Raw genomic sequence first — 13,775 nt, 5'->3', positions numbered from 1 at the left:
TATAGATCGGGTTAAAATCTCGGTCACCCGTAAGAGGCGACTTGAACATCGGGTGGTCAATCTCGGTCACCTGTAACAGGCATGGAGGTGATATACATGACATTAGACACAGCCAAGTGGACCTACATACGAAGTGAGTAGGCAGAGGGAAGGTAGGCATGGAGGTTATGTACACGACATTAGACACAGCCAAGTGGACCTACATAGGAAGTGAGTAGGCAGAGGGAAGGTAAGCATGGAGGTGATATACATGACAGGAAACACAACCTTGAGGGCCTACATACGAAGTGAGTAGGCAGAGGGAAGGTAAGTATGGAGGTGATATACACGACATTAGACACAGCCAAGTGGACCTACATAGGAAGTGAGTAGGCAGATGGAAGGTAAGCATGAAGGTGATATACACGACAGGAAACACAACCTTGTGGGCCTACATACGAAGTGAGTAGGCAGAGGGAAGGCAAGCATGGACGTGATATACACGACATTAGACACAGCCAAGTGGACCTGCATACGAGGTGAGTAGGCAGAGGGAAGGTAAGCATGGACGTGATATACACGACATTAGACACAGCCTAGTGGACCTACAGACTATGAGAGTGGGCGGAGGGAGGGAAGGTAAGGATGGAGGTGATTTGCATGACAGGAAACACAGCCTAGTGGACCTACAGACTAAGAGAGGGGGCGGAGGGAGGGAGTGAGTGAGTATGGTTTAACGCCGCTTTTAGCAATATTCCAGCAACATCACGGCGGGGGACACCAGAAATGGGCTTCACACATTTTACCCATGTCGGGAATCGAACCCGGGTCTTCGGCGTGACGAGCGAACGCTTTAACCACTAGGCTACCAGACCACCCTCGGAGGGAGGGAAGTTAAGCATGAACGTGATATGCATGACAGGTGACCCAGCCCAGTGGATCGACAGACTATGAGAGGGGGCGGAGGGAGGGAAGTTAAGCATGGAGGTAATATGCATGACAGGTGACCCAGCCAGGTAGACCTACAGACTAAGAGAGTTGGCTTCACAAGGTCATAACAATCCGTCAGAGTCATGTTTTACATTCCTCATTTGCCAATCTCTGTGGCACGTTTCCAGATGCGTATCTATATATCTTTACCTAATAGCACACCCACAGTCATTTCTTATTAGATGCTGATGTATTTTGATACGGGTATCATAGTTGTGTTTTGGACCTTTAGTTTGCTGTGTCTGTTTTCAGACATCAACCTTTTGATAGCGTTTGTAATATTTTGGTAGTTTTCAAATGTGTACTGTCTTTTGTCGGGCAGCTTGTGTGTTGTAACACTAACTAATCCTTGTTAAAGCTTTTGAACCCCTGGAACAAGAAGGGCACCCCTGACCTGACCCCCGTGTCGTGGCTGAACACCACCCTGGCAGACCCCCTTCACATGAAACAGGTGCCCGATAAGAAGTTCTACTTTGCAATGGACTTCAACAAGGTAGACAACTACGTTTTCAATCACGAAGAGTTATACCCCTTGGCTGCCGTCAACCGGAACAAGAGACTATATTTGCCACAGATGAACCACATCACCAACATTGCACCACCGTCACCCCCGTTGTCTCAGTATGATGATATTCCCAAGGTGAGTTCAAACAAGCATGTGTTAACCGGAGTTAACCTTACCCCCAAAACAGTGAGTGAGTGAGTGAGTATGGTTTTACGCCGCTTTTAGCAATATTCCAGCAGTATCACGGCGGGGGGCTTCATTGTACCCGTGTCGGTAATCGAACCTGGGTCTTCGGCGTGACCAGCGAACGCTTTAACCATTAGGCTACCCCCCCCCCCCCCCCCCCCCAAAAGAAAAAGAAAACAACAACAAAAAACAAAAAAAACAGCTTGATGAAGCGTCATGATATATATCAGTGGAACATATGTTGATGTCCTGAGAAATGTAACCTCCACAATATGGAAGATTAGAGAAATGTATTTTGTAAATTATATAAATTATTACTTAATTCGTTATAACCGTTTTCCATTTATCTTGCAACCGATTTACATCCCCCTTCCTATAACTTCGGCGCTCTTTGTGGCGGGAGTAATCAACTAATATGCACGCACATCCTCTTAGATATAATAAGGGAACTGATTAAATGATTTTGAAGGTGTAATGACCATATATGTCTTCACAATTTATTTCGGGCGTGGAGATCAATATCTGTTGTGTCCACCATGTTGGGTGATACATGCACGACACCTTTGATTAACTGTCGTATGATTGGCCATGGTATAGGCCGTCATTCCGCCTGAAGAGCTATCCAAAGCTGGGCTACTAGCTGGGTCTCTGGCGAGAACATCTCTCAGATCATCTATTGGGGACATGTACATAAGGGGACCTAGCGGCCCAGTCCAATGTTCGTTTGCCTTCTCGTCGGTAATAATCGGTGACGACCCGGGCACGATGTGGTCCAGCAATGTTATCTTGCAGTTCCAATTTCGTCAACATATTGCTGGCCAGTCAAATGTCCATTCACAACAACCAAATTAGTCGCCTTCCATGTGTGATATATACCGCCCCACACCATGACACTACCGCCCCAATATCGATCATGGTCAAGAATGGTTGCCCTGGCATACCGCTCGCCGCTCCGTCGCCAACAACGTTTTCTGCCATCTGTGAATCGGAGGCAATTTGTGTGTAAACATGATGGTTCAGCTGAGATGTTTAGAAACAAGTTCAGCTGTTTCTTGTACCAACATAACAATCATTGTACCTCTTTTTTGTCTATGACAAATGGGCAATCAACAAAGTCATAATTGATACCAACCAGTCATGGAAACTAGTTTTAACTTCCTTTTACATTCTGACGATATTCGTCAAAGATGGAATCATAATAAACCGATATCTAGTCAGGATGTTGAGATCTATTAATGAACAACATGGAATACAATAATTACTAAATTACTCGCATTTGACGAATGGATGGGTACTGTACTGGGTTAATAACATCGGGTGAAGTGGGGTCAAACGTCGCGACCGTGGAACCGTAAAACGAGGTCATACTTCCGCTGTAAATGCAGCGGTTTCATGCAATTTATGAACTGATGAAATGTAATTGAACAAATTCCAAGACAAGGGGGCGACATGCAGCTGAAATACTGCTGTTTATACCCAATAGCCGCTAGCAGCCCCCGGCAAAAAAGAGAGAAATATGTCACTTTGTTAATTAATGAAATAAAACCACATAATCTGGAAATAGGACAAACAAAAACATAACCTTTTCAGTGCAATTGTGTTGGTAGTGGTTTTTCCTGCTAAGAAGGATGTTAGGTGAAATGGGGTTTGATGTCACATTCAAGATTATTGCCCCCTTTTTAGCTACGTGCATACATAGGGGCGGTCGGGTAGCCTAGTGGTTAAAGCGTTCGCTCGTCACGCCGAAGACCCAGGTTCGATTCCCGACATGGGTACAATGTGTGAAGCCCATTTCTGGTGTCCCCCGCCGTGATATTGCTGGAATATTGCTAAAAGCGGCGTAAAACCATACTCGTGTGTGTGTGTGTGTGTGTGTGTGTGTGTGTGTGTGTGTGTGTGTGTGTTAGATTGGCTGATTACACGTGGGCCGGACCAATGCCAATTTTATAGTTCTCTCGCACTAAGATACCATGCCACAGTTTAACATAAATACCCCACTAAGACACCCACCAGTCCTCGATTAGCCCCTTCATGCCGCGCACCAGGCAGGGTAACAACAAGTGCCATCTTATAACGTCTTTTGGTTTGACGCGGCCGGGGATCGTACCCCGGAACTTCCGCTCTCTTGGCGGACGCTCTACCACTAGACCACGGAGGCGGTAAGTGAGATCAACACTGAAACAAAAGGCTATGCAGATATTCAAACACGCATGACCAGATACCTTCTCCTCTCAGGACATGTTCTGCGGCTCCCACAACACCAGGAACTGCACGCATCAATACTGTGAGTGTATCCACGTCATCAAGGTCGACCTGGACGACACCGTGGAGATGGTGCTCATTGATGAGGGCGTGACCTTCAACGCCAACCACCCGATACATCTGCATGGCCATCACTTCCGGGTAGTTGCGATGGACAGGGTGAGGCGTCACTTATTACTAGTCATATCCATTGCACCATTTGTAAATGAGATTGTCTGAGTAGCCTAGTTAAAGCGTTGACTTTTAACGTCGAGTACACTGTAAACGTTTCTCACTGTCAAACATTGCGATGCTCTCCTAGTAAAAAGTTCTTATTTACCAGGTCAACCAATCAACCTCTTTAGAAGAGATAAAAATGATGGATGAAGCTGGTCTGATAGAGAGGAATCTAGAAACACCCATAGCTAAAGATACTGTCACGGTTGCTGATGGGGGTTACACAATCATCAGGTTTCATGCTGATAACCCGGGTAGGTCATCACTTTGTACGATGATTACGTAGGCATGTTTCCTGACAACACTATTCAACATGATAACCCGAGTAGGTGACACGATCATCATGTTTTGCCATGAAAACCCTATGATTGAAAGGCGGCTTTGCTTGTCGTAAGAGGCGACTAACGGGATCGGGTGGTCAGGCTCGCTGAGCAAGTTGATGCATGTCATCATATCACAAATGAGTAGACCGATACTCAGGATATCAATCACTTGATTGTCTGGTCCAGACTCGATTTACGGACAGCCTTCATATAGCTTGAAAATTGCTGAGTGCGGCGTTAAACAGACAAACAAATGCACATGATCAGACTGAAGGTTTGAAATCTTAATATGTGATTCATGGTGGTGCACGATCATCAGAGTAAATGCGGATTACGCGAGTTGATGGTACACGATCATCAGACTAAATGTGGATTACGCGAGTTGGTAGTACATGATCATCAGACTAAATGTGGATTACGCGAGTTGATGGTACATGATCATCAGACTAAATGTGGATTACGCGAGTTGGTAGTACATGATCATCAGACTAAATGTGGATTACGCGAGTTGATGGTACATGATCATCAGACTAAATGTGGATTACGCGAGTTGATGGTACACGATCATCAGACTAAATGTGGATTACGCGAGTTGGTAGTACATGATCATCAGACTAAATGTGGATTACGCGAGTTGATGGTACATGATCATCAGACTAAATGTGGATTACGCGAGTTGATGGTACACGATCATCAGACTAAATGTGGATTACGCGAGTTGATGGTACACGATCATCAGACTAAATGTGGATTACGCGAGTTGATGGTACACGGCGACGTTGGCTTACTTGAGCTCTCATCAATCGGGACTCAAAAATTGACTTTTGTGGAATGTTATGTAAAGGTTTTTGACAAATTTGCCATCGCATCATTTAGATGTATTGAATATAGTTCATGCTTAGCACCCTCATTTACATATATACTGGATAGTGATACCAGGTTTATGGAAGTGTTCAGTAACCCAGGCGTGCCGTAAAAGGCGACTATGCTTGTCGTAAGAGGCGACTAACGGGATCGGGTGATCAAGCTTGGTGACTTGGTTGATGCACGTCATCGTATCTCATTTGCGTAGATCGATGTTCAAGATGTCAGTCACTGATTTGTGTGATCCAGACAGGGTTATTTACAGACTGCCGTAATATAGCTGGAATATTGCTGAGTTCGGCCTAAAACAAGACTGACTGACTCACTCACTCGCTCACTCACTTAAACACTCACTTAAACATACACTCACTCACTCTTGCTTTTAATATTATCAGGTTTCTGGCTGATGCACTGCCACATTGACTTCCATCAGTCAATCGGGATGGGCCTCATCGTGCAGGTTGGGGAGTTGAACCAGATGCCCCGACCCCCCAAACACTTCCCCAAGTGTGGGAACTGGCAGTACAAAGAGGAGGTCGATGTGGAGGAGAAGCCCCGGTGCCCCGTCAATGGAGCAGGACGCAACCACAGAGAGTCCTGGCTGTTGATGTATGCTGCCATTTTAAGCATCTTGTGCATCAAATCCATGTGAAATGAACGATATTCATATAATTACACTCAACGGGGCGTCGTGTCGTGCATAGACATTGGTGCATGTCTTTTTGGAGAAGATCAAAATTTTATTGACACCGACATTTTTTGTTTGCTACATTACTAAAGATGTTCAGCTAAGTGATCATGTGGACAAAGTATTGATGGTTGAATCCGAGCACTCGATGTAAGAGGAAAGAGATTTTAAATCCAGTGCTCGATGTGCAGCAGATCATATCAAAAAGGTTGTCTTAGAATCGTGATAGGTTACGAGAAAGTCTTGTTTTGATCATACACTGAACACATAAATACATAAAGGAATGAGAGTCACAATGTACCTCTTCACATCGGCAATACATCATCAATATAGCGTCTTTATATCACAAATATATATTTCTAATAAAATATTTCATATCACTACATCCGTGTTTAGTTACGATAATGTACCTGTCCGTCTGAAGTGGCCGAGTGTTTGTCTCTTTGCTGATGATGAAGGGACATAAGAACAGCCGAACCTCGTTGTGTCGAAATCGTTCGAGCCTGGAATAAAGTTCGAGTAACCTTTGGTTCCAGACATTTCATGTGTTTTTTTAATACTTGGAACTCCGAAATGAGTTCGACACAACAGCGAAATCGACATATCCAAGTTCGACACAACGAGGTTCGACTGTGTATGCCATGGGTGGAAGTCAGGACAGGACGTCCCAAGTCGTTGTAATTATAGATGTGGCACAGTGGGATATACATGTTAAGAGTCCCGAGTTGTACAAGTCGCCACACACACGTTATATAAGTGCAATAATCTTGAAGGCAACCTTAGACCCCATTTTAACTCAACTCAGCTCATCTGGTTTCACTTGGCTATTAAGTTAACTTGAAGATATTAGCCAAAGGCGTCATATATAGATATTATTTTCTATTTTCCTCAAAGTGGCCAGGAAGAGGCACACACAGCTGGAAACTATCGAACTACACATTTAGAAAGCAGTATGTGACAATATTCTCGAAGGATGATAAATAGTTTGTGACTCTGGGGTAACGATAGGGTAAGCCAGTAGGTGAGTGAGTTAACGTGGGTTTGAACAATATTTCAGTTGTACAGGGCATGTCAGCTTAATAGGGATGACAATAATGCAGGTCTTTGATGCTTGGTGCTTTTTATTACTTACGTTCTGTTCTCCCATCCCTCTAACCAATATGATTAGAGACGGGATATTGACTCAGACACTTGTTCAACACACACAAAACACAACAGTTTCACAGTTAAGGGCATCCAGCAGCCAATTCGCATGTTTGCAAAACCTGAGGACATAATGATGTTCCAGTATTTCTCTGGAAAACAATAATGTTTTAAAACAATCAAAGAAACCACATCATACGCTTGGGCTTTGGAATGACTTGCCATTTATCAAACCTGACAACTATGTCTGTGAAGTTAAAATCAAGAGGTTGTAAAACACAGTACAATTGTTAATATTCCAAAATATACCAGGCTTCTTATCCAACTGTTACCTCAAAGTGATCTAAACCTTTAAGACCCTTTCTCATGTACGTCATTTTTTGGTGTCCTTTCTTATATAACATGACTTTTATGTGCTGTCGTATTTCAAGGGCAAAGATAACAGTTCCTTGTGTCACTTCTAGGAAGGAATATATTTTCATGGCATACATTTGCTTCACTGTGTGGACTTTATTGATGATTACGTCATATATTTTTAAGCCAAAGTTCATGAAGTATACTTTCCCTGAGCCAACTGCCATGAAATGGCGTCTACGAGACCGGACAAAAGCCAGTGTTGTGACTCTGTTGGTGCTGTGGTCGTATCTGCAGAGCACAGAAGGGCACCACCAGTACACACTCGTGATGTCTGCGTCACACCACATAATGGGAACCTTCTGATCTAGGGTATGTGCAGTTAGGGTCTTTCGTTTCTTTGGCTCCTGTAGAGGCATTGTTATCAACTCGAACTGATGACGGCGACGCGTCAGAATAAACATTTCGTCCCTGATTCGATCAAGAGCAAAAGCTGTAACATCTGAATAAATTCTTCCTTTGGAAACTACTCGTCCATTTTTTATCCCCAATTGCCACAGATCTGATCTCTCCTTTAACACTACATAGATGTAACACCTAGAAGAGTCCACCTGCATTCCAGCTTGAGCGTCAGCTTTACGTATAGTTAACGAAGCCCACTTATAAAATGTGTTTGTCAAACTATCATACGCCTTGAAGTACACAGATTGCCCTTTGAACAAAACAATCATGAACTTTGGCTCTGAACAATTGTTACCCTGACACTGGCAGTTTATGGAGCTGCCTTTTGAGGCCGCAGTGTCAAGGGTCGTGAAGTGATGTGTGTCCTGCCGAAGTGAAGAGGAATTGAACACCGATCGTTTATCCTCTTCTGTCCATTTCGTTCTTGGAATTGTTGTTGTTTTTGGTCGTTCATTGTTATTTGCATGTATGTGTGGCATATTGCCTTGGCACATTTGTATTATCCATGGTCCAAGTTTACAGCTTTCAGTTATCAGAAGTCGACACTGACGATCCAGTGTGTCTTGTAGATTGTACGGGGTAGGTTGGTTTGGTGATTCTTCAGTATTACCATACATCCAAATATAAGGAATACCAGCTGACAAAAGGAACACCAGCTCGTAGCCAAGAAACATCATTTTGTAGAATGTTGTGATTGATGCAGAACCTGTGCTTTATGACGTGGTGTAGTCCCAATGAACCCGAACTAATGACTTGAAAAGGAGTCAGTTATTTGAATTTTGAATGAATAGAAGGGTTCAGTGAGCGACAAAGATAAAGGTGACATTATATTTTCATAAATTTCTTAGAAGTGTGAAATATAAGGTGGCCCTTTACGCTCTTCTTATTGAATTTGATTTTCTATTTTGTATCACAGAACAAAGACTAATGGCTGAAAACTGTTTTATTATTTACGTTTCTACGACAGACTGCTCAACTGACAATGAACGGTCTGAGAAAGACATACCTATTTACAAAGAAGACTGCGATTCCGGACAGCCATGACCCTTTAACATTATGGATGTCGCCGAAAATATTTCTCAGCTTTCCTCCTTGGGAGAAAGGAGATTGAGTGTCCACACAGCCATGACCCATTAACATTATGGATGCCTGCGAGATATTTCTCAGCTTCCTTCCTTTGTTTCCAGCTTTTTTATATTACTCGGAATGTTTGCTGGGATTGGCAAGAGGGTCCACAACTACCGGCTTGTATCGCGATTACTGAATACAAACAGGTGATTGGAAAGAATAAAAATTGTTCGAGATTTGTTTGTCTATAACCATAGGGTCTTTGGCTTTCATGGAAATGTATCAGTTAAAAGAAATACCTTTTCGGGTAATCTTTTATGAATATTTACGAAACAATTCTCAAAAATGTTTTTTAAATTACTTTGCCGTTTGACTCAAAATGTTAATTTCGTTCTACATTTGTTCGGTTTTAGCGGATCATCGAAACACGTATGAAATAGTAAGGACCTATCCAGTTGATTTCATATAACTTTTATCACTACTTTGAGTTTCATGCCCAATGGAATTTGCTTCGGCAGATAACCGAGACTGGATATCATCTGGCTGATCGATTTCACTGTCAATGTTTTCTTAGGTAAGCATTCAAGGTGATAACAAGTAATATTTTGAAAAAAGGCCACATACCAAAGCGCCCATACAATCACAATGCATCGGTCACACGCTGGCATAAACACTTAAAATCTTTGACAAGTGTACAAATCCGATCACGTTGTGAATGTTACTGATTTCTTTACTCAGAAACGAGAGACTGACGTTAAGACACAATATTGGCACTGAGTCCATTAAGAATATTATTGTAAAAGTATAATAAATTATCATGACGGACTGGATGAGGTGTCTTGTTCCAACAAGTCATGTCTGATATGTGAACAGAACTTTGTTGTAAGAGAGTCTGATCTTTTAATGTTCTTCCTTCTGGCTAATGTGACATCGTCTTTTGCTCGTCATGTTGAAAAAATAGTTAACTCAATAGCCGATGCTGCAGCTAAAGCCGATCTTGACGAACCGCTATCTCCACTTCTTATCCCATACAGTGATTTCAAACCAACCATAAGGAGTTATTCTCGTGATCTAATGCAAAAAAAGGTGGGACAGTCAGGTAGGAATCAATAAACTTCACGAATTTAAACCTACACTCAGTCATAATTACTTGGTTTGTCCGTCTAGACATGATGTGGTCGTTTTGCAACGATGTCGTATTGGCCAAAGTCGGTTTACCCGCGAATATCTGCTTAAAACAGAAGAGGACGAACCATCCAAGTGTATTCCTTGTGATGAAAGGTTCACCGTCAAGCCTACTTTGCTTCACTGTGTGAACTTGCAAAGTGATTCAAATTACCCAACAGTAAATCTGAAAAAAGAATTCCCGTGTAAGCGGGCATCTCATTCTCAGCAACTTGAAAGAAATTGTTCTGTATCATGAATGAAATAAAATATGCATGTGTGTCACTATTTGCTTGTTTATAAAATTGGTGTGATGCTTGCATCAACAAAGATTATTCAAAGCTCTGTCAAGGAGGTTAAAGTACTGTAAACGTATTGCCCCCTTATTCCTATCATAACATAGCGCTCATCAACCAGCCAACTAATTGTTGAGTACTTTTTAGAATTGGCTAGAATTGAGTACAACCACAAGTACCTAAAGGTGATGATGTAAATCCTGCTGGGATATTGTGCAGGAAGCTTATGGTCCTTGTTGTAAACAGTTGTAAATATTATTGTCATGACATGTTTGACAAATCTGTATTCAAATATCTCTTTGTATTCATGACTCAGTTGTATAGTATATCAACTTGTTCTAACCGCTATATAGATGTATTTATGACGATGCAACGTTAAATTTTAACTCATTCTTTATCCAATATCAGACCCGTGAAGATTCCAGTGTAGAACAGAGCAACCTATGCTTGCCGTAAAAGGCGACTATGCTTGTCGTAAGAGGCGACAAACAGGATCAGATGGTCAAGCTCGCTGACCTGGTTCATGCATGTCATCGTATGCAAATTGCGTGGATCGATGCTCAAAATGTCAATCACTGGATTGTGTGGTCCAGACTCAATTATTTACAGATCGCCGTCATACAGCTGGAATACTGCTGAGTGCGGCGTTAAACAACAAATAAACAAACACCACACCACACAAGCGGTCTTGTCAATACAAAAGTTATACCACAACACCAAGATAATGGATTATGAAATGGCAAGCGTTAGCGTCTATGTGAAAATAAATTGCTTTATATCTCAGCCTATCAGTCTCAACTATGGCAAGACTTCTCCACAACCGGTGAGATTGTGATGACTATTACACATGACCTAATTGTCAGAATGTCACGTCTGAACAGGAGTGAACCATCATACAGTAATAATCGGGGTAACAATTCTTTTTGACTACAAAATCAAAATATCGTGGTATATGCAGCACATAATAGTAAATGTGTTAAGATGATGTACCATTCCGTAATCAGTACGATGTTCTAGTATACGTACATACACTTTAAAACAGACAGGTGTTAACATTGATAACGACAGAGAGATAAGTAAATGCAGGTCGGGTAAGTATTATTTCCTTGGTTACAGTTAATAGTAAATTTTAAGTTGATATTGTTTTAACAGATTTTCATAAGATGAAAGAAATATTGGTGCAGAAACAGACAAGCAATTAACACTATAACTCGATGCAATCGGGTTACTCAAAACAACCCAAAAGGAACTATATATAAGTCGCCGTTCTTTACTATTTATTCCTCATTTTATGACATCTGTAGTTCGTTTGTTGATTCCAAAGAATGAATTTATATCACAAATTAATAATAATGAAATATTTATTGATATGGCAAAATCGAGTTTCAGATATCAGTAAAACAAATATTATATCAAATAATGTATTTTATTTTTCATATAAAAATTGAAAAATGAAAAATAGTACTTGATGTCACAAATTATGATTTGTCCGTGTTTTGTCAATGGGTTCCAGCATATATATATATATATATATATATACTTTCATATTTTACCTCTATTTATACCTCTGTCGGTGGCCACTACGCCACAGTTACCTTATTCACAACCACGCGCGCACATCTGCTAGTCTCTTCCTGCGGCAAGGCAATAGTAGAACCCTCTCCCTCAAATGTATCCTCCATGATATAACCTACTCTCAATAAGTAACTGCTGCACTTTATCACGGCTACTGAGCTGAGACAAAGAGACCCAGCCATCATAAAGTTATTAGTGTCCAATGAAAACAATGCTCCGCCAAACCTCATAAATATAATCACTGGAAGTCGCACTACAGACATTTAATATCAAATCTCACAAACTTTTCAATATATGATAATGACAAATTTTCCAGGATCATTTGTTCTCACAAAAGCAAACGATCATGAAGAAGCCAATGGTCTTATAGATAAGAACTGATTGATCACAACGCTACTCATATTTTCCTACAAAATCACATCTAAAAAGGAGACACCAGCAAGTATATATCATAAAATGTGTCTGAACATTTTTCGTCAGGATATAAAAAAATATTCTACTTGTTACTAATTCTAGTTTCAACTTAACATGGGTCCTCCTTTAGTCAAACGTTTGTGCCTTATGAAATGAGAGTGTCACGCGTTGCACACGGGTGTCAGCCGCGAAGCAGACAGGTTCTGTACGAGTGACCAACGCGGTGCACACGGGTTGCGTCACGCATTGCCCATGCGTGTAAGGGGAATGAACTTTTGGGCAGTAGTGTAGTAATAAGTTCATGAAGGGTCGGCCCTCCTAACAGGTGCGGTGTGAACAGCTCACTCCAACCAATAATTGGTTCATTGGTTCAACTTCATAGCTCCCCCATTAACCCTTATCATTTTACACCGGTTGCACCCTGTACCTGCGATGTGTGGGTAATCACCCCAAGATTACAGTTGGTGGGCGGCTGTACTTTAGCATTAAATATCGGCATGCCACAAGCACTGAAAAAAATCGTTGGGACTGGATGTCAAGGACTTTCACTGAAACTTAGCGAGTCTTAATCGGGGTATTTGACTTTAGGGTATTGGGTATGACCTCTCGTTGCAGCTAAGGGCCCGGCCATTTATGACAGGGGGTGGGAGTACGGGGCAGACGTATTCAGCGATGGGTAATGTAGGTACAAGTATATAAAATGGTGCACACAGAATGAACTGCTATGACATAAGTTGTCAAGAAAGTAACGGGATATAACTCGAAATACTAATCTTCGGAGGCCCCCGTGTAATGAAGACCAAGTCGTTCATTAAAAGTTGTTAAGAAATATCCCAATTTTATGAAGCAGACGCCCCTGAGCCCCAAACAATGGTTGACCATGGACTTGTTTGGGCACTGTTTAGTTTTATTTGTTGCTATTCTTAAAACAATACTTTCACTCTTATTGTGCATTGAGGTAAACAAAATATTTAATGAAAAAACATTCATTATTTTGATACTTAAATCTATTTTCGTCTTGATTTCAGGTGAGTGAATACGAAAACAGACAGCTGCAAGACGGTTAAATCTCAACAACAAAACACCTATCAAAGTAAATTTTCACTAATGCGTGTATATACTGAATATTTTTTTTAATGAAACCTTATGTCAACGATAGATTTACAAGTGGTTTTCTTATTACTCAACAGCAGAAAACATTACACAATCGCCTGGGAGACTTGACCCACTTGACCTAAATAGAGAGCGTCAAGTAGCACACAGACGTGTGCTGGTGCTGTGTAAGT

The 13,775-nt window shown here is 41.5% G+C and overlaps 1 protein-coding gene across 1 annotated transcript; it reads left to right on the top strand.

Annotated features, from left to right (window-relative positions):
• Positions 1–960: 960 nt before the first annotated feature.
• LOC125372748 (laccase-23-like) lies at positions 961–6,396 on the top strand. Its single transcript, XM_048383322.1, has 5 exons — positions 961–966; positions 1,328–1,609; positions 3,896–4,081; positions 4,245–4,392; positions 5,721–6,396. The coding sequence occupies exons 1-5, from the start codon at positions 961–963 to the stop codon at positions 5,975–5,977; spliced, it is 879 nt and encodes a 292-aa protein (XP_048239279.1). The 3' UTR covers positions 5,978–6,396.
• The last annotated feature ends 7,379 nt before the right edge of the window (positions 6,397–13,775 follow it).

Source organism: Haliotis rufescens, unplaced genomic scaffold, assembly GCF_023055435.1.
Source record: "Haliotis rufescens isolate VD_foot unplaced genomic scaffold, xgHalRufe1.0.p SCAF_47, whole genome shotgun sequence".
In the NCBI taxonomy this organism is placed as follows: Eukaryota; Metazoa; Mollusca; class Gastropoda; order Lepetellida; family Haliotidae; genus Haliotis; species Haliotis rufescens.
Note: the sequence above shows the minus strand (reverse complement) of the source record. Positions and strands in the feature narration are given on the sequence as shown.

Excerpts from the sequence above, each read along its gene's own strand:
- LOC125372748 (XM_048383322.1), top strand. Across the intron at positions 1,610-3,895 it reads AGTATGATGATATTCCCAAG|GACATGTTCTGCGGCTCCCA; the intron begins GTGAGTTCAAAC and ends TTCTCCTCTCAG. Across the intron at positions 4,393-5,720 it reads GTTTCATGCTGATAACCCGG|GTTTCTGGCTGATGCACTGC; the intron begins GTAGGTCATCAC and ends TAATATTATCAG.